The 22045-nt window shown below is 46.6% G+C and overlaps 1 protein-coding gene across 1 annotated transcript; it reads left to right on the forward strand.

Moving 5' to 3' along the window:
• Positions 1-2566: 2566 nt before the first annotated feature.
• PAX9 (paired box 9) lies at positions 2567-21427 on the forward strand. Its single transcript, XM_074864964.1, has 5 exons — positions 2567-2741; positions 3378-4004; positions 6260-6402; positions 11468-11620; positions 21173-21427. Exons 1-5 carry the CDS (start codon positions 2567-2569, stop codon positions 21425-21427), a joined length of 1353 nt encoding a protein of 450 aa, XP_074721065.1.
• The last annotated feature ends 618 nt before the right edge of the window (positions 21428-22045 follow it).

Genomic DNA, 22045 nt, shown 5'->3' on the forward strand with positions numbered 1-22045 from the left:
GGGGGAGAAAAGGGCACAACTGTGAACTCAACAGGCACAGATGGGGAGCGAAGCTGCCCGGGCAGCGTGGGAGAGCAGCGCAGGGTCACGCCCGAGCATCCCAGGGACCCTGGGGGAGCTGCAGGGGCACCGAGCGGGGCCGGGAGCCGCGGGGCCGAGCTTACACCAGCCGTGCGCCCGGAGACGGCCCCCGGCCTCACGCCGCCGGCCCGGGCTGAAGCGGCGGGAGGGGACGCGTGTGCGAGGCGGCCGGGCGCGGGCAGGGCGCGGGCAGCCCAGGCTCTACCGGGCGGGGAAGCACGGCTGCCGGGAGAGCAGCCTGGCCCGGGGTCCCTCTGGCGACTCTGCTTCGGGAAGAAGCACGCTGTTGATGCGGATCGGAAGTTTTACGGACGAACACCCCCTCCCATTGTTTAATTACATTATTAACTTAATTAAAGGCTGGATCCGGGTATCGCTAGTTCAGTGCCTCCTGCCTTAAAAATATCCAAAGCAGGTCAGCTCACAACAGCGAAAAGGATTCCGGCTTCAGCAAATGCCTGCGAGTATTGCCTGCGCGGCTCGCCAGCGCTCTCGGCCGACGGCATGTCCGCGGGGGGCGGTGGTGGTGTGGGGTGTTCCCCTTTGCCAGAGGTAACTTTATCTAGGTCGAGGAAGCACCACGATTTACGAGTGTGATACTATGAGTGGGCAACTCACGTTTCTGAAATAACTACAAAACTGCCATAGAAAAGTTGTTGTTGTTGGGTTGTTTTGTTCGTTTGCTTTAAAAAAAAATCCCTGTGGAGGAAACAGAAGTATCCGCCGATATTCCGATCAGCTAAAGAGCTACCTGCGAAAGAACCACGATCGCCTTCTTTCCACCACGTCCAAAAAGTCTACAACATGCCATTAATTTCTGGGCGATCTCCTGCAACATCCTACTTATTCCTAACTACGCACGCCCATTGCGATATGTACAGGCTCTGAAATCTAGCTCAATTAATCTGATTTTTTCTAAAAATATCTTACAATCATTTCAATTAAAATAATATTTATACAGGGTTCATGCACACATCAACGACATCAATTTCATATTTTACTCGCTGATATTTCGTGCACTCCGGTCACCGCATTATTTCTTTTCACATCTTTATTTAATTTATAGAGCCTGTACCTTCGGGACTCTATTTAAAAACAAAACAAGAAAAAAAGAATCTCAGAAAGAAAAAATAAAGAAAAACACGATAAATTGTTGATTGGAGCTGGGAAGCCCATGATCTCTGTGTGCAACATGATGTACGTGGGATGTATGTAAGAGGCACAGACACAAGCTCACAGATCAGGATCCGTACACCTAACGCCAAATCAAACACTTCTTCCACATATACAAACACGCCTCGACCCACACGTACTTTAATTCCTACCAGCTTTGTCTGTTTTTCTTTTAACTGTTAATATATAGCAGTGCTTTTGGTAAAGCTGAAATCAGCTGCGAGGCGTTGACATTTTACAGTCAAGCGCGGTGCAATGTTCAGTGGGGGGGTTAAACCAAAAGCGGAGCCGGTCTCTGATGGCCGGAGAACATCCGCGTCCCGATGCGCGGCCGCCGCAAGCCCCGTCCCGTCCCATCCCGTCCCGTCCTGTCCCCTCCCGGGGCGAGCGAAGCTGCAGCTGATTTCCCGACCGGTTTGTGGTTTCCACCAAAAATTACTCAATTCCCACCGCTCCCAGCCTTCTCGTACAACACCCATGAAATATTCGTTAGCGCAAAAGTGCTTTATTATAACAACGCGACCGAACACAAGGAAGAACTTGTCTCCCGCGTGGGCAAAGCCAACGCGGGGAAACGGCGCGTGTGTCACGACATCGCTCGGCTTCCGACAGGGAAAGGGGGAACTTCTCTGCGAGCCCCGACGCCCCCCCCCTCCACCCCCGGCCGCTTGCGCTGGGAGAAGGGTCGGGGAGGGCGGCGGGGGGGCCCGGCCCGGTCCTGCGGGGGACTGCGTGCTCCCCCCCCCCGGCCGAGGGGTGCCCCGCCGCCCTGCCAGCCCCGCTCAGCACCGCCCCAGCACCACCTGCACTTACCGCCGGGCAGGTACGCCATGGCCACTTCGAGGGCAGCGGGGACCCAGGTGCCGAGCGCGCCCGCGGGGGAGAGCGGAAGGGCGGCCAACGCCGCGCTGTCCGTCATCGCCCCTGGCCACTGGGAGGACGGCTGGGCGGTGGGGCCGCCCCCGGGGGCGGGCTCGGGGGCGCGGTGGGCGGTGGCGCCCGGCCCAGCCCAGCCCTGCCCACGTTGCCCTGAGGTTGAAATGCAGAAGTCAAGGCTCTCTCGCCGGGAAGCAGATTTCCTTGTGGCCCTTTTTCCCTCACGCCCCTGCTACCTCCTCGGTGGCGACCAGAGAGCCTCGGGGGCTAGTGCAGCCGGGAGCGCAGGAGGCCCGGAGCCTGTCTCTGGGCGTAGGTCTCCGTTCGGGATTTAGGGCAGCCCCAGAGGTGTCCCGCTCAGAGGAATGGGTAAGTGGCTGGGAGCTGCAGGAGGGTTCAAGTGCTGTCAAGAGAGGGGGAGCACCCGTGCGCCGTCATGTGCCGCCGCCGCAGCTCCCTTATTGACTTTGCTCGTGTTCCTACAAGTTGTAAGAACACGTTAAGGGTCAGGAGCAGGGAAGAGAGAAAACTAATGACTGCTCGGTTTATTATTGATGTTATTAGGGGAGTGCGAGGCAGGATCGCAGCCGAGTGGATGGCTGGAGACTGTGGCACGTTGTATATTATTCCTGACACCGATCTTAGCAGTTAACATTTTAGCACGTTTGTTTTACAGCCTGGTGTAATTGTGCTGTTAAGCGAGAGGCGCTAACAGCACCAGAAACGGTCTTTAAAAAGTTAGTCGCGACTCAGAAGCACCGCGTTGCCCTTGCCTTTCCCAAGATGTAAAAGAATTTCCTCCACTACTTTTCCTTCCTCCCCCTCCCCCACGTCTTCGAAAATGTTTTTCTTTTCTTTTTCTTTTCTTCGTTTTCTTTTTTCTTCCTGTGGCAATAAAGCTGACTTGTCTGTTGGGGCGATCTCGTTTTTCATCTCTGGAATGTGCTTTTTTGGAATATGCTTGATGCACAGTCCAGAGAGCTCCGACATTTGTTGCCACGATTTTTTTTCCTTTCTTTCCTCCTTCCTCTCTCTCTCTCTTTTTTTTTTCTCTCCCCCTTTTTTTTTTCTTCCCCCCCCCCCCCCCCCTCAATTTCGGGGGCATCCCACTATTATAAGGAAGCGTGCGTGGAGTCACCGGGGGGTCCCAGAGCTGTGACATCTGCCTTGTGATGAGGAGCAGTTCAGTCGCCCCCTTCGGAGGCCTTCGCCATGTCCGACGGGTGTGTTTGTGCGTTTGCTTGCAGAACCTGCCTTCGGGGAAGTGAACCAGCTCGGGGGGGTGTTTGTCAACGGGAGACCCCTGCCCAATGCCATCAGGCTGAGGATTGTGGAACTGGCGCAACTGGGTATCAGACCGTGTGACATCAGCCGGCAGCTCCGCGTTTCCCACGGCTGTGTCAGCAAAATCCTGGCCCGCTACAACGAGACCGGCTCCATCCTACCGGGGGCTATCGGAGGCAGCAAGCCTCGGGTCACCACCCCCACGGTGGTAAAACATATCCGGACCTACAAACAAAGGGATCCGGGCATCTTCGCCTGGGAGATCCGGGATCGCCTGCTGGCCGATGGCGTGTGTGACAAGTACAACGTGCCGTCGGTCAGCTCCATCAGCCGTATCCTCCGGAACAAAATCGGGAACCTGTCTCAGCAGAGTCACTACGAGTCCTACAAGCAGCACCAGCCGCCCCCACAGCCCGCTCTGCCCTACAACCACATCTACTCCTACCCCAGCCCCATCGCTGCTGCAGGAGCCAAGGTGCCCACCCCTCCGGGGGTGCCAGCGATCCCCAGCACCATGGCCATGCCCAGGACGTGGCCGTCCTCCCACTCGGTGACGGACATCCTGGGGATCCGGTCCATCACAGACCAAGGTGAGGAGGGGGGACCCGGGGCCGCAGCGGCAGCCAGGCAGGGCCGGAGCGTTTCGGGCCACTGCTCCTGGGCTCCTTCCTCTCCGGGGGTCGGAAGGAGGGTTCGTGGTTTGCCTCGGGAAACCGCTCGCTTTTTCCCCATCCCGAGCCGTGCACGGAGCTTACCGGAGGATGTGCCTCGGGACGCGGCGAGGTCCCGAGGTGGGTTGCAGGCAGAGCCGCAGACGGTACCTACCATCCTCACCGCTGCCGTTGTGACCCAAGAAGCGGCGACCTTGGCCGGAGGGAACGGCCCGGGGAGCGGCGGCCCCGGCCCGGCCCCGGCTCGCTGCCGCCCTCCGGTCACAGGCGCCGCCTTGGCGTTACCGAGAAGTCCGTTTTCTCTACTGTTCGCAATCAGGCCAAATTTGCTCCGGCAGGAAGTTCAAATGTCACCTAATTGCTTTCATTCTGATGCTGTATTTTCCTCCGAAGCGGTGGTCCGGGAAAACCAAACCCCCAAGATTTCCTTCTTTTATCCCTTACACCTTCTTTCTGCTTCTTCGCCTGGAAACTGCGTCGCGTCTCCCAGGCGCTTGCTACGCTTTGCTGCAAAGAAAGGGACATTTTTTCCATTTCGGTCTCTGCCAGCGAACTAACAGTGAATGTGGTTAAAACAACAGTCTAAAATAACCTTCCCCTACAGCGATCTCTATGTCCCACTCTTCCCTCCCAATTAGCGGGAGGGGGGGGGGGGGGAGCGGGGGGGGCTGTGATTTCTGTTTCATTGCGTTTTTAACGGCAAGAGTCCGATTCCAGCAGCACTTAAAATGCAAATTGATCGTTTAGGCATTGCAGAGTAATTTTCTTGTTCTTTTCTCAAAAACGTGGTTTTTTTTTTTTTTTTCAAACAATGCACATACACACAAGTATGTTGTATTTATATTCCTACATACAAAGATATGTAAGTTTTGTCCTTCTTCGCCCTCTACTTCACGATATAAACTTTACCCTCAGACCACACTGACACAAACAAATGTGTTTCTGAGTCGATTTTAACAAATACACGCCTGGCAATCTCTGCTCTGTGCTGGGGAGAGGTAGTGTTGGCAATGGACTTTAAGAAGAATGCGAACACTACAATCACATGAGAAATGGAGAATTTTTTTAGCGAGTTCCTCTTTTATTAACACCACATTGGCAGGCAGGCCGGCCTCTGACGGTACTGCCGTGTGCCTCGGTATCTGCCCCGTCTCCCTCAGCCCTCGGAGCTGCACACATCTTTCTGCAGTGTAGAATCTCCCCCCTCCCCTTCCCAGCAGAGCGCCGGGGCTGCTGAGCGGCCGATGCCGCAGATGGGGGCTGCTCGCCCTTGATTTATAGGATAAACTGACCTCTCTGACACGGAAAGGAAGCCCCTATTCATGGGAAAGTGTGAGATCAGCAGAAAAGGGCGCTCACCGAGAGAGCTCAATTTCTTAAGACAACTTCAGATTTGTGCCTTTCCCCAGCCTCGGCGAGGGGCCGAGCGGGGTGGTGCGAGGGGAAGCCCGCTCCCACGGCGGCCCCGGCGGGCCCGTGGGCTCCGAGGCACGGGGGAGCCGTGTGTCCCCCCGGGCTCCCCGCCGGGGCCCGGGGAATTTGCTCGCCTGCAAAACAACCCGGTATTCCTGTGCCGTGGCTGATGCGCGAGTAACTAACAGGACATTTATCTTTTAGTTTTCTTCTTTCTCTCTTCCTCCTTTTAAAATTTTATTTTCTTTCTTCCCCCCCCACCCCCCCCCCCCCCTCCTTTTTGTGTTTTGTTTCTTTTGTTTTCTTGGTTTTTTCGTCCCAAACTGGTTTGGTGCCTGGTTCATCTGCAGCCGTGTCAGGGTTATTTCTAACAGGGGGTATCGTTTGTCCACGGACTCGCGCACACACACGAGGCGGTTGTCGTCAATCTCTCTTAGGAGATCCTGGGGACAAGGGCCCGGGGGGCCGCTCCACCCCGCCAGTGCAGGGACGCGGGGACAAACAACTCGGCCAGCTCCGGGCTCGGGTGGCGATCGCTGCCATCAGCTGCACGGAGGGACCCGACTCCCTCCCCGCGTTACCACCCTCTCCAGGGGCTCCCGGGAGGCTCAGCGAGCTGTAGCGGGCGAGGGACAGGCTTCCTCTTAGCTCTGCCCCACGGACTGAGTCCCGTGGGGAGAGGGAGCCGTCTCCAGCCCGGAGCAAAGTGCTCCGTACCCTGGCCGCTGCTCCTAACCCCCATTTCCCCCCGTGTTTCCCAGCAGTGAGCGACACCTCACCGTACCCCAGCCCCAAGGTGGAGGAATGGAGCAGCCTGGGCCGAAACAGCTTCCCCCCCCCGGCCCAGCACGCCGTGAACGGGCTGGAGAAGAGCTCCCTGGAGCAGGAGGCCAAGTACAGCCAGGTAAAGAGAGAGGGGGGGGAGGGCGGTGATGCACAGGGCCCCTGAGCTCGGCCTCGGGCTTGTGGTCCTTGCCCGGGGCTGCCGCTCTCGGTCCGGGGCCGGTGCCGGCCTTCCCTCGGTTTTGGCTTGCGAACGAGTCCGCCAAGACGGGCGACGTCGGGAAAGAGCCTGGTTCCCTCCTTCGCTCCTCTCGCCGTTCCCCGCCTCGGCACAGCCGCCGCACCCCCCGGCAGCCCCCAGCCCGCCCTTCTCCCGGCGGGGCGGGCAGCGCCCTCATCCCGCCCGTCCCGGGCTCCCGGCGCTGCCCCCGCCGCCGCGGCACAGACCGCCCAGCAGACACTCGAGAATCGCCGCGCACCGGCCCCCGCCCGCCCGCCGAGCCGCCCGGCGACCGGACCCCGCCGCGCCGCCCACCGGGGCTCAGCCCCGGGCCGGGCCGGGCCGGGCCGTGTGAGCGGGCACGTCCCGCCGCCGCCCTTCAAGCCGCGTTTTACCCTGCCCGCAGCGTGCTCTGCAGGCAGGGGAATAATTTGAAAATGAGGTGTAATTGCTTCCTACATTAAGCATTTTTAAACGCTTAAGTAGACGGCGAATTTCCTACGTTTTAATTACAACACAATATAACAGTTACTTAATAAATCTCTGCCTAAATCTTTGTACTTGCTAATCAAATCCCATGCCAGGCGAAAAGCTATAAAAGTCTCAACTGTTACTCGTTGGGAAAGCACAGGTTTTGAAAACTTTCTTCCATGTGATGGAAACGTTTCAAAACGTATCAGAAGCGTCTCGATACCTTGACTTCCCGGCCATTCATTTGTTACCCTTATAACGAAGTCGAGGAAAAACCGCGATCTCTGTTTAGCGTGTTCCCATTCAAAGACAGAGGTTTTGGACATATTTTTCAAGTTCTGTGCCTGGTTTTGGATTCCATGTCCAGGAGACTTTTGTAGCTCGTGTTTGGTGCTGAGAGTAGCTGAATCAGAGCCTTTCAAATTCAAGATGTGGAGTGCAAACTGCGGGAATGCTCGCAAAGAGGTTGAATGAGGCAGAGTGGGAAATATTGTAGGCCCCAAATTACATATATTGCCTTACAAACAATATCCCGCCCTTAATGCTGTCCTATCTGATTTGTATAACATTTTTCTGTTATCCCATTATTATTCTGTTCATTTCATATCACAAATGATGTGCACTGTAGTAGAGCCATGACTGTACGGTTAAAGATAGAGTTAGAGTTAATACTCATTCTTTCATAATTTTCTTTAAAAATGAAACAAAGTGTTAGCAGTCTTACTAAAAATGATGGAAATGGCTTGTCATTATACTGTTAAGAACAGCTGTGCTGCGGCTGCGTTGTCTTAGGCTCCAGGCTGGGCCTTCTGCACACGATTCTGCTGAAATAGTCACAGGATCCGGCTCATAGGCTAGAAACCATTGCCTCTGTGGGAATCTCAACAGACGTGTTGAGGAACAATGTTATGTAAATCGGGGTATTTTCAACGCTGGTGTTGGAAACTATTTTTTAATGTTTTTTCACTCTTTCAATATTTATGCTTTCATCTTCATAGTTTATCACTGTCCTACTGTCAATACCAGTCTTACTTTAAAGTTTTGTTCAGTCTGAAAGATCACCTGATAAATGTAATTTAAACATATTCGCTTTTTAAAAATGGAGCAAATTGTTATTAATAAACTGGAATTAATTTATCAAAATACATTGTCCAGAGAGTTTAAAAGGGCAGAAAAGCTAAAAAGTATTTATCCAAAAGGTCATTTTCAGAACCCTACTCACTAAAAAGAAGACACAGAGAAGATTCCCCCCTTCTTCTTCCCTGTAATAATATGGGTAAATAGAATCCGGCTCTGGAAAGTTCTAATGTACAGAGCAGTCTATTCACGTAGTATTCAGACTTGCTTGCCAGAGAATTCATTCACATGTGCGTTAATTGCTTCATCTGTCACAAGTTTACTACCTTGCTAATTAAGAATGTATTCAGAAAAAAATTAATGTCAGATAAGGATGTGGAAATGTGATTTTTTGCAGTATTTGCAACATTTATTTTGCCAAAAGATTTGTTCCAACCAGGTGCAAAGTGAAATTTATAAACCAAATTCTTGCTGCATGTAGCACTGACTTACTAGCTGACTGTTTGCTGAAGCGCAGTGAGTTTGGGGTGACAGATTGTGACAGTAAAGTCTCACCAAAAGTCTCTGATGTCCTTGGATCTTTTGATAGTCTCTTGCAATGTGTACTGCTTTGGGTGTAAATAGAGGAGCAGGGGACAGGAGAGAACATTGGTTTGTTTGTGCAAATCTAGCAGAGGGGTATCTGGAATGGTGGAAAAATGGGAAGGCACAGTTGTAATTTATATGCCAGAAGGACTACAGTGAAATAGGCTCTATCTTTGGACTTCAGGGTAAATACTGTTTTCCTCATCTCCTCTGGGCAAAGCTCATTACAAAAGCTGGGTCTTAAGAAGGCAGACAGCAGATTTCCCCCAAAGAAGAGAAGTGACTGTTCCGTAATATTCCAGTTTTATGTCTGTATTACCAAAGTCAGAGGCGCCTACAAGAGGAGTGGAGCAGCAGGGAATCAAGCGTGTGTGTTTTACCTAGGCTTTCCAATTACACAACAGGGGCAGAGGGAATGTGGTCTGAAGCACATTATCAAAGGATTTTTTGTGAGTGATAAGGAATTCTGCTGTTTCCAACAAATATCAGCTATACATTTTAAACACAAGCAACATTCAAGTTTCACCTGTACACAGCTTGCAAATAGTTCCATAGCTACTAGGCGAGTGAAGGACTTGTTCCCCAGCCTTAGTCATGGAAGATAATATTTTACTTCTGAAGAAATTCCCTGGAAACACCCTCTGCATGAGAAAGACTAGAAAAATTGAGCTCAAAGAACAAGGTCTTCTGTACATTAAAAATATGTTTATTTGATCCCTCCTTTTAAATTATACACATTTGTTTTCATACAAGGGATCCTGTAGGCTTTTTTCAGGCAAAACTCTTACTGACCTCCCAGTCTTGTCAGCTGACAGCCAAGGCTGACCTCTTTGATGGGTTTGAATGGCTGCATTTCGCCTCTTGCCCCACACATCAGTGGGAATTTGGCCTAGGAAAGGGCTCCACAAAAGAAGACTTCACATTTTTGCCTCAGCAATAAGCACTCACAACATGAAACTGAACCGCTGGATGTAGAACATTTTTCACTTTAAGTATTATGAATTTCCTGGTGTCTCTGGGGCCTTTGTTTGCAATGTTGTTTGGTATTTGGGTTTAGGGAGTTGAAAACTCTTTCTGGCAGATTGCAATTCTGTGCCAAACATTCCCCAGAAAATCACAGGGATGCCTTGTCAAGTTTCTATTCATTTTTAATTACCTGATGTCCCAAGTTGTCATTTATATGTAAGCAATTGCATTATATTTTCCCTGTGCATCATATTCACAAATTTGTCATACAGCTTTGCAGACAGAGCGGCTGTGAATCAGAGAAACTGAAAAGGAAAATAGATTTTTCTAAGAGCTTGACAGTTTTGGATCATACACATTTCATACAGAGCTCAGTTATATTGCAGTATTTATACGGAGAGGCACATTCAGTGTGGTGTTGGGGGGATGGCTTCTACAGATAATTATATTATTAATACAGAGGATGAATATTCTGAGTATTTTACGCATTAGGCAACTTATACTGACAGTTGCATTAAGAAAAAAAAAGGTGAAATCACTGAAAACCAAACCCATTTGTACCCTGCATTTGCAATAAAAACATGTTATAAATACGTATCATATTTAAAATGCAGTTTTCAGACATCTGATGCTTGTGACTTTCTGGACTAACATCATGGATGTGCTAACTAAAAAAATTGTGGTCTGTATTTACACATGTATGAAAATGCAGAAGATGACGTATCTCTGTACAATTTGTTGAGAGGCAAATAGCTTCAGAAATACTTTTTTTCAGAATTATTTGCTGTGTGCCTTACAGGAAGCAGATGTGCACATTGCCAAAGGGAGCTGATACTCATTAACGGGAAAAAGCTTGTAACTGGGGGGTCTAAGAGCAAGTGGTTATTGCAAGCTCGCTCCTGAAAAAAGGAACTTTATTCTGAGGCCTCATCCCAGACCCAGCGGAGTTGCTGAAAACACTCCTCCTAATTCAGAGGGGCTTGTGAACACGGTTTGAGTGAAGTTTTCCTCTGACATATCGGGCAGACCCCAAAGTAGCAACTGCTTCACCTCTGTCTCTCCTGAACTTTATCAGCTGTTAGCGGCTTCAGTTTTTGGCTTTGCTGGGGACAGCACACTCTGTCCTTTGGTTGTGTTCTGATTAGGGGTCATGAGCTCCATGTGCTGTAAACACATAAAGAGAAGGCTCCATTTTAGGGCAAGTGATTGCAAATAATTGTGGGTGCAATTCTGGACAATTATTTGCACAGAAAATGTGGGCAATGTAAATATTTACTTCCTGATCTTTGATTGTAGATGAACAATGAACTGTATATGCGGTGGCCAAAGCATCTGTAATTGTTTTTATCGGCAGTGCTTAGAACCCACAACATACGGTAACTTTTTTGGGAATAAGATGAAAATGTAACTTTAAATGCTATGGCCAATTACATAACCATCCTACACAGATTATTTATCAAAAAAATTAATTAGCAGATTACTTATTTGGCATCTTATATTCTAACTCAGGATTCAGGCAGTTGGATTTCTGCTACGGGTCTGTGCACAATCCATCAGCAATAGAAGTCCGGACCTCCTGCTCCTCACTCATATCTGGGGGTGGGAAGGTGTTGAGGAGAGGTACTTACCTGCTTTCTTGCCGTAGTACCTAGCAGAATTGTTAGCAGAGTTCCTGTCTGGTGCAGGGGTTCAGACCTTGGCTTGGAGACTGGTTCTGTGTCACTCTCATGAGGATCTTCAGACCAGTGCCTGTTACTAAAATACTGTCACTAAGATGGCTTGCTCGAGGTCGAGGCATCCATGTCATTGCATGTTGTGGGTGAGGGGCATGAGCTGATCCCACTACATGCACCCGATTCCTTCCCAGGTGATCTGGATGGCACCCCATTCGAATCCCATTTGTGAGACCTGCCTCTTACTGGCCACCTGCTTCCACGGCCAAAACACAGTGCCCTGCCCACCAACCCACATGGCTTCAGGGCACTCCACCCGGATGAAACTAATAAAGAAAGTCAGAGAGGTGAGTGAATGGTATGATGACACTCGAACTGCACTCTGAGAGCCCTCTGCTCAAAGGGCCCCAACCCACCAGGAGCTCCACTGTGACAAACAAGACCAGGGACTGAAGAGAGAGAGTGGTGGGAGATACCTATCACAGCTAAGGAGAAGAGTGCCAGGGGCAGGGGAATTAGATAGGACTTGATCTGTTCAGTCTTCTGGTGCTTGCAGTAGAGTGGGAAATAGATAAAGACTGTATGGTGTGTCTGAATCCTTCTGTTGTGGCAATTTATCAGCTCTCAGAAATTGCCTACATACCTAGTCATAATTACCATGGGCATTTGATAATAGATGGGCTGAGATTTCACCCTCGTTAATTTACCAGCTTCCCAGTAATTGCCTCTGCAGCATCAGAGATTTGTTAGACAAAGGGGACGACTGTTTTGGCTCTCCCTACAGAGGACAAAGTGGGGACTTGCCCAGTTTGACCCTATATTTGCCTAGCTTCTAGCCATCAAGCATGCCTTTGATGTCTCTGTGTCCATAAGTCTCCTTCTTTAAACCACAGTTTGATTTAAATAACACCATATTGAAATTACAATATATTACTAAATATATTATATTAAGACGGCATTTTTCATAGAACCTTTTGCTAGTACAGTATAGTTTTAACCACCAGCATAGAAAGAACAAATGTTTATTCCTTTCAATGTATTTACTTGTTTAATGTCCATGTGTGCCCTGCCTGACTCCAGATTTTGCCAAAATACCAAGGGGGAATTACTGTGCAAATCTGTTACACAACTATGGGAATCTGTTGTTAGTTCCTACTCAAGGGAGTTTGCTTATATGGCACGATTTTTTTTCTGAGCTTTCCTTTTGTCCTCATAAGCACGGTGTATCTATCTAAGGGAGGCTCAAGTTGTGTCTTTGTCGTCAAAATCAAGCTTTGTGCTCACAGCAAATAGGATTTGTTGTCACTCCACTTTGAGGTAGTCTTATGGTGAGGTTTGTTAAATAATAGAATACATCCCAAGATCCAGCACCTTTGCTGGAAAGGCAGTGACTTCCATGTGTATCATCCTTCCTAAACTGGAGTACAAATGGAAAGCAACCATTCAGTAATGTACAGACCTTGCACAATAATCTATGTTTGGGAGACATTTTAGGTAGACATATTAGAGCGTTCTTGCTGTGCTCTATGTGGTAGATTGCACTTCACTGTGAAAATCATCTAACTCCATTCCTCTTCTGAAGAAACGTTGGAAACCATTGCTCCCCCGGCTTTTCCCTTGGAGTGTGCTTAGGTTTTACAACAATCTCTGTCTGCCTTGTCTCCATCGTGCCTTTTTCTTCTACCTCTCTTTTCCTCTGTTGTTTTTGTAGTGGATTCCTCAGTCTCTGAGAATGAGTTTTTTTTTTTTTTTCTTTTGTTTTCTTTTGTTTCTGCTGTAGTTTGTTTTGGAAAAGACATAAAATGCCCCTGGCTCCTTTAGGAAGGGATTCGTGATGGTGTGTAAATTCAAGTTACTATTACTATTTCCAAAACTGGGTTTTTATTTCCCTGAAGAGGCTGAGATTTAAAATTTGATAAGAAAATATAATTAAGAGTGATCTTGATGCATGTCGCAGCTATAGTTAAAACACTCAATTGATATTATCTGATTTCTGTGTTATTCAGTGCAGCTGGGGATGCCTATAAGAAAGGAAACAACTTTAAGTTAATAAAAAAGCACATTAAACATGGTGAATGGGATCTGCTCATTATTAAGGCAATGAACATTATTTTAGAAGGAAGTAGTGTGATTTTCTCATGCAGTATATTGTAATGCATTGAATTTAGTAACAGAAGAAATAACTGTAAAGAAAATGGCATCTTTCTAAGAGACACTGTATAGGACTGGGTAACTAATTACATTTGGACTCTTAAAGCACTCAAGCATGCAAATAACTCTTGTTTTAATTGTGACTTCAACTAGAATACCAGCATTGCTTCGTACCACTTACAGTGAAAGAAAAATACTGTAATTCCCCATTTTTCAAAGCTCAGTCTTCTGGGAATCACCCAAGCTCAGGCGAGTCACAGACTCACAGTAAACCCCTTGCCCATGTATTATTTTAAAAGCTCCTCAATTCCAATGTATGGAGGAATTGGGTTCAGCCTTCCTTGAAAATAAATGCATATATTTCAAAGTAATATCCTATCTACAAAATGTTTCCCCTTCTGTTTAAGATTTTTTGGTTGTCGATATCATTTAATTACAATGTCCTCATTTTTCAGAGTCTGTTTTATTCTCTTTTGCTTGCAGTGAAATTAATAGAAAATCAGAGGGCGAATATGTTCAATGACATAAGTTAATTCATCTAAGAATATGGATATATAGTCTAGTATGAAAAGATTTTTGCAAGAAATTTTTCCAGCATTATAAAAAGACAGCAAACTGTTTTGCAGGGTCAGCTCTGACTAGGTGATTCACATGCAGCTTAGCAATTTTATTACATTTTTCTTAAAAAGATTTTTCATAAAAGGTGTTATCATAAACTGGAGAGATTTACTTGGTGCTGACTTTTGTAATCCTTCTTCTTTAGGTAATTCTGATTTACCTGTGTAGGCACATTAATTTTAGTGGGACACTGATCTAATTTTAGTGGAACACTGATCCGAATGAGTGTTTGTAGGATCATGTAATTTTTCCCATTGATGCTGTAGCACTCAATAGCAGCTTCAGAATTTAGCTCTAATTTAGTTAACTACAATTTCAACTAAAATACTATGTGAGGTTATTAATTTTAAAACCTTAAAAGAGACATAGGTGTATTACTTACATCTTTAGGTAATGCCATTTTCCTAAATGAGATTTCCATTACAGACCTGCTGCTGATGTTTTACTTGGAAAATTTGTTTACTCTTCCCTTGGGATCCCATATGTTGGTTTGATTTATAAATTATTTAACCTCCAATTAAAAAGGGAGATTTAGCATGTTTGCTTCCTTTATGTTTGCAGTTTGTGTTTGATTACTCCTAGTCTTGTTGCCATAACCTTTTTGACTGATTATGTGCATGTCACTAAGAACATGAGATATCCTCTGGGTTTTTAAGGTAATTTGCTCTTCTGATTGAAGGACTAGATATTCAGCTCTGCTCCCTGCTATGCTTTTCCCTTGCTGTGGAAAAAATTACTTCTGCAGTAGCTACTTTGAGACTGTGTTTTCAGGGCATTCAGAAAAGATTCAGTGTTTCCAGAAACTTTTCAGTTTTTCGTTTTGAAAAACGAGCAGCAGGAGGGTGTTTGTCTGCGAAGCCACGGTACCGTCCTTGCATCTAAAGCTGCTGCCAGTGCTCCACTCTGCTGGGGAGCTCTTGCTGTCTGTAACACGACTGTGATATACCTCTGCAGATTTGTTTCATTTGCTCTCGGGGAAAGGCTTGGTACTGATCAAGGCAACGCGCTGAGCTTGCTGATCCAAGGACAGGAAGGATTCGTTTCATCCAAGTCAGTGTTAGAATTGAGAAATACAAATGAAACAGCAACCTTATTCACCAGAGGTGTGTTCCCCAAGTCTTGACACAGGCTGAACTTCTGCTGATTCCAGCAGGGGAGTTTGGGCTGAGTCACTGTCCAAGCCCATTAGGGCTGGTGAATTAGGTAACTTGAGCTTGAAGCCTATGTTGTTTCTCCTGAAACACTTTTTTTTCATAGATGTTTGGAATACTTCTACAAAACATGCACTCTTAGTCAATGCACTAAATTATCTATCTAATAAAATATTGTAAGTATTATATTACAGTGGGCAAGTGAATCAAATAATTGTAAATAATAACTTCAAAATAAGAATAATTTATGTTATTTTGACACTTAAACTTTAAAACTGAGGTGGCATCCACCTGTGGCATCAAATCTGCTCTCATTTGTATTCATGTAAACCTGAAATGAGATAATTTGTATTATTGCTATTAATGATAACTAACATAAATGCAGGTCTGTGATTTTGAACGCTATGACTCTGGGTCATTTTCTGAAACATTTAGAAGCCATATGGGAAGGGATCACAGGAGATGGTCTAATTTTGATCCTGAGGGAAAACATATCTAGCAAGCAAAAGGCAAGGACAGAAAAGTAGAGAAGGGGATGAAACAAACCAAAATAATATCAGTTAATTACAATATAGAATTTGGATTTATACCATGATGTCTGAAAGTGGAATCTAGTTTATCTGTTTCTCTGGTATTAATGTGACCAAGGTAGAAAAAAAAAGTCAGGTAGTTTGTCTGACATGGATTGATTGGGAAGTTTGTCCGACATGGATTGATTGGGAAGTTTGTCCAGAAGGCTTGTGCCCTGTCTCTCCTTACTATGCAGGAGAGAGGAGGCTGAAGCTGTATGACACGTTATACCAGCATAACCTTCATAACAGAAACCAAGGTGTGTGTGGTGGTTACCTTTGTTTTGGAGAGAAACTGTTCTGACTTTTAGGAGTCCAAACAGCTAATGAAAATGACTTGTTCCAAAGACAGTTCCACATAAGCTTGATTCTAGATGTGCTTTTCATCCACGCTCTGTGTCTCAAATCCCAAACAGACCGAAAATGACAACAAAAGTTTTCTTTAGTTAGTATTGTACCTAAAGTGTATAAAACTAAAAATTCCCTCCATTAAAACTACTGAACCAACTCCTTCACTGGTGAAAATACATGCAGTCCATTTGTTTCAGCAGCATCATTTTATGTGACCTAGAGCAAGACTTTATGTCCATCTTGGCTTTGAATTCTGGCCTGGATATTCCTTTCACTGGCACTGGTGTGTATCAGCAGTAACTTGGCACAAAGGCACCAGACCCAACTCGTGATCCTGACCCAGCCACTGTTGATCTGCAGGTCTCTGCGAGAACATGTTTCACTGAATTTGTGAATTCTTGGGAGATCATGTTTTTGAATGAAACTCTAAAATTTGGAAATACTTATTCCATCAGTTGTCTCAAAACATTGATAGAAGCAGCCATTCAGAGCAAGTGTTTCTCTCTGGTCTTTGTAGAAGCCGGACAGTAACTTCTTTCAAACAGGAACCGTGATCACTTGCACAGCAGAGGTTCTTGTTCAGTTAGAACTACATGTTTGTTTGTTTGCTTTAAAAAATTAGATTTCCCTTGAAAAGCAATGGTTTAAATTAAGAAAAAAAATATTTATAAAAGTTAAAAACCAGGTTCAAGAAGCTCTGCACTTAAAACAAGTTCTAAGGATTTTAAAAATCCATAAACACCATGGGGTTCTCGCACTCCTAATTATGAATGTTTAGATTTTGGTGTTCATTTCCTCTGATTGAAATACTGCAGGATGAATTATTCATCCAGTATATACAGGGTCATGGAACTTAATCCCCTCCATTTATTTTAAGTGAATGTCATGTTTGTAAAAAGTGCCAGATTGACAGACAAGATTCAACCCTTCTGATAACATACAGCTTTTATCTAAAGCTGTTTAGAAGTAAAAACTCTTGTGGTTAAAATTATTGGGTCAAGTCCTTCACTGATGAAAGTCAGAGATGCAAATCAGGTTGGGGTTTTTTTTGAGTAGCGTAGTTTTAAATCACATAAGGTGAGGTTTTCTCTATCGTCTCAGCTCTAAATTCGGGCCAGAGGAGGCCTCTGTCTGCTTTGCGGGTATGGCTCAAACCTCCCTTGAAGCAGAACCATGCTCTGTGCTGAGCCAGTCCTTACCCATCCCAGTGCTGCCTGCTTGGCTCAAGGCACCTATCGGCATCCACATCATCATGGTTTTGAGCAGTAAAGCTTTGTAGCACTGGAACAAAAATAAGAATGATTCATTAATTCAGCAAGGCAGTGACAACAGCTTTCCAGCATTGGTGGCCTCTGACAGGTCACAACTAGTGGTCCCTATACAACTGCCTCCACGTGCTGCCCTCAGTAGTTAGAGCAAGATTTTTCTTACATTCAAAAGAGCCACTATAAAAACAATAGTTATTGCAGTTGTAATTTAAGTAAAGGAGGGGGTCAGTAAGTAAAGGAGGGGGTCAGTAAAAAGCTTGTTCTGTCTGTTATAAATCAGGATAGGTATTCTTTTAAATTAAAGTTTTACAAAAACTAGTGAATCTTTAGTCAAGTCAATCTGTTTTATCAATAAGAACCCAAGTAGCACCTCCAGTGTAATTCAGTAACAAACTGGGGCTTCTCCAATAATTATAATTCAGAGACTTTCATTTTACTTTGTGCCATAAGACCATACTAAGGAAGGCCGCACAATGATAAATAGAAGTAGGGGAACACGTATGATTGGATTAAATATTTATCAACAATGTCTGCATTAATGTGAGCTGTTCAGGAGCTCAGATTTGCCCCAGATCATGCAAAGTGATCAGATTCTGGTTGCTGAGAAACCCCTAGCAGCCTTGTCTGTAGGAGCTGCAGGAGGACAGGACATGGCCTTGAGCATTGGTGGACTAGCAAAGAGGTGGCTTGTTGGCACAGTGCCTGGCACAGATCTAGCCTGGGCCCACTAGCACAGGGCCAGACACTGCTCCAGCGTGGGGTCAGGCAGGCCACAGCCCAGGGACCCTGCCTGGCAGGTTGCGTGGATGAGGACACCCTGTTTCTGGCAGAATAGAGGTGAACCGTGGGGCTGGGTATTGCATGGTGCTGCTTATCCTCATGGCCAAAGAATTGGCCCTGGTCTGGTTTATTTACTGGTACAGACACAGTCATCACCTCCAGGGAATTTTTCGCTTGGACACAGCATTGGACATAGCAGGAAGTAATTTCTTGAGGACCAAAAGTTGCCATTCTCTACCCATATACTCTTGGCTTTTAATGATGGAGTGGGAAGAGGTGCCTGGCAAAGTGATTGCATTAAGCAGTATTTCACCTTGGCATAATGCAGCATTATGCACAGCTTTGAAGGATGCATATAGTCTTATTCTTCCTTAGGTGAAGGGTGTTAGAGCATCTGCTTTTCTAAAGAGCTCTAAGAGGAAGTGCCAGCAGTTGGAGGGCATCCTACAGCATGGCAGCCTGTACAGCATATGGGAAGCATTTTCTCTTCTCCGTGGCAAAGGAAGGCTCTGTTTTTTCCCAGAGTTGCATCGGTAGAGGGGAGCAGTGACAACACAGGAGGCTGGAGGGACACGTGTGTCCTCCACAGTCTAGAAGGAATCCTTTCAAAAGCACAACCAAGGGTTCACAGGACATGACCATTCATAGTGAGGAATCCTACTTAAAGTGGGGCTTCTAGGCACAGCCTTGTGCTCACTGCTTGGTACTAGCCTGCTTGGGAGTGGGCAAGCCTGGAGGAGCAGGGTGGCTTCGCAGAGTCCAAAAAAACCTCTTCTGAGCTTCAGAGGCAGGAGGTTTGTGCTGTCTCAATGGCTATGAGATTCTTCAGGGACTTGCCCCAGGTCTTCTCTCCTTCCAGCACCCCTTTGGGGTTTCTGTACTTACCTGTGCAGGATACCTTTGGGTTGTGGCTCTTGATGTCCCAGTGTTACAACATGGCTGTAATGGCTCTACTGCCTCTGTGCAAAGCTTTTTGTTGCTGTTAGAAAAAAACAGAAGTCCTCCTTCTTGTTTCACATTCTTCTGAAAAGCACTTTACACATTGAAAGAGGCAGGGAGCTTGGAGAACAGCAGCTTTTTAGGGCCTATTACACTTTTTACTTTCCAGTAAATTCAGTGAAATAATTTTCCATGTGATTTAAGAAGTGCACTAATTTACTCTGCAAATATTTGAAGGTTTGTATTAATTAGTATTGTTGCAAACACTGATATTTAGAGCTGAGGCTGAAGTGTAATTCTGAGACACAGTAGGGGACGTGTAATTGGAGTTGAAGGTCAGGTCACATATTGGGATTTTCAAAAGAATTAGGCAAGTTCAGCTTCAACAAAGTGTTTATGGATTTGGAATGACAATTATGTTGCTGCTGCAGCTGTATTTTTGTACTAATTAATATACCTATCGGAGGCTTGTGGCTGGGATCCTGTCACTATCTCCTGCTGTTTTAGATTGCTGTACACGTTTATATTGACTCCAGCAGGATTACTGCTTGGTTTCCCAAGTGGCAATAAGAGGATAGTCCAGCCAGTGGAACTGTGAACTACATTGGTAGGAAACTCATGAATCTGAAACCAGGCCAGTGCTGTTTATATAGGTAAATACTGTAAATTTAGGCAGGTGCAATCCAGAGAGGAATTGAACAAGTGAAATATTTTAGCAGAAACAAAAGTCTGTTTCATTTCTTGATTCTGCACTATCCAGGTTAGGCCTGGTTCTACCAGGTGATTAAAAATGGCAGATGCTACATGATTTGCTGAATTGATACCTGTTCTTTCGTATTCAGATAGGAAATGTTTCTGGGGAAAAATACCACCCCAAATCCTAAAACATAAACACTACACAAATTGAAACTTAAGCAAGATAAATGATCTTGGTTTGTACGTGTTCTGCTGAAGAAGCATTTACAGGGTGTGAAATAAACCACTGAACCCTTCTTATTTAAATAAGGAGTCACTCATTGTGAAATACTACCATGGCAGACTGAAGGACCCTCCCTTCTCTATTTAAATAGAAACACTTCTCTTCAGCCTACGGAAGGACCTAGGAAAATAGCTCGCAGGAAAGGACCCAGCCCTGTGATTGTTTTATGCACAGAAGCCCTTTTGAAACCAGGAGAAGCTGTGAGCAAAGAACATTTGCAAGGTTATATCCCAAGTATCTAGAAAACAGATTTTAAAAGACATCATCAATAATAATAATACTACTATAGTTCTGACTCATGCTCTGAGCAAACAGTTACCAAAGAGTTTAAGACGTTTCCACCTCCCCCAGCTGCTTGTTACCTCTCTGCTCCAGGGAGTGTTGCTTCGGGCTCCGTGCCCACGCCTGCCTGCTGCAGCTCAGTCCTGAGCCCACCCTCCTCTTGAGCTGGGGTAGGCGAGGCACCAGTATGGGTCCATCTCTCCTGCCACTGGTATGGCCATGCTCACCGCATACCCAGCTTAAAGTGTCACAGCACTACTTGCCTGGGCCCGGCCACAGTGGCCAACACCCCATGTGAAATCTGGGAAAAGTGGGTAAATATCACAGCCCACCTGCTCCAACCCATGGGACTCATTGCCAAGAAGATGAAGGTGCTTAGCGAGATTGCTGGGACCAACTTATCACAAATACCTCCAGCAGTAGCTCTGAAATGTGATGATTAGATGCAACCATGGGCTTAAGGAGTCCTTGAACAACAGCTTGCGGGAAGGCGGGCGGCCATATGGGGGGGCTTGGCGGTTCCTGCCCTGCTCACAGCATGTGTTCCCTAAATGTCTGCTGCTGCTCCCTGTCTGGGACAGGCTGCTGGGAGAGGTGTGCAGGGCTGATGTGGGGTAGGTAGTCTTAAAAGCAAAGCACAAGGGGGTCATTGCGCCCCTGAAATTCAGAGGAGTGGTTCTGGGTGGTTCTCTGGACGTCCCCACTGGCCCTGGTTCTTGTACAAAGTTCCAGCAGCATCTGAGCGCAGCTTCTTTTACGGCAGATCTGCTGTATCTTACTCTCTTAGAAATGTTTTTCCCTTTCCTTTCAGGCACCCAATGGCCTCCCAGCTGTCAGCAGTTTCGTGTCAGCACCAGCCATGCCTCCCTATGCCACACCAGCCCAAGTGTCACCTTACATGACGTACAGCGCTGCCCCATCTAGCTACATGGCGAGCCATGGCTGGCAGCATGCTGGAGGCACCCCGCTGTCCCCTCACAGCTGCGACATCCCTGCCTCACTGGCATTCAAGGGCATGCAGACGGCCAGGGAGGGCAGCCACTCGGTCACAGCTTCTGCTCTCTGATGCAGGAGGCGGTCCAGGACCACCATGAGCCTGCTGGCTGGTCGTCCCCTGAGCCTGGCTCATGGACTTCTCTCTTCGTGCTGGTGATACCTGGCATTTCTTCTCATGACTTGTCTCCCGTAAGGCTTTTGGGATTGAAAGAGCTGAAGACAACATCAGAAACTGAGAGAAGTGTGGTGTTGCGCTCTTTAAGTAAAGACCTTGCGTCCCTCAAAGGGCTTGTGGAGCCTTGTTCCACTCTCTCCTGGTCAAACCACATGTATTTATTCTTAATCATCACAGACTTTCTAAATGTGCAATTGTTATTAAGATTTGTGTAAAAATCAATAAAGAAAAATCACCACAGAAAATTCTGCTATGCCTTGAATCAGCAAAGGCGGCTAAATGGGAGGCATTTGCCAATTGCCTAGAGAACAACTCTTTCATCAATGAGGTTATACAATCCACCACTATTAAGTGATCACTTTTTGGTTGTTTTGTTGGGTTTTGGTAATAAAATATAGAAACAAGGCAATAGGCGACTCTCAGATTCTTCTGGCATGTCGCCATCGTCAGGCAGTAATAACACCTTTGCGTTTTTATCCATTTGTAAATATAGGCTTTTGACAGCATTTGTTT

Source organism: Strix uralensis, chromosome 4 (genome assembly GCF_047716275.1).
Source record: "Strix uralensis isolate ZFMK-TIS-50842 chromosome 4, bStrUra1, whole genome shotgun sequence".
In the NCBI taxonomy this organism is placed as follows: Eukaryota; Metazoa; Chordata; class Aves; order Strigiformes; family Strigidae; genus Strix; species Strix uralensis.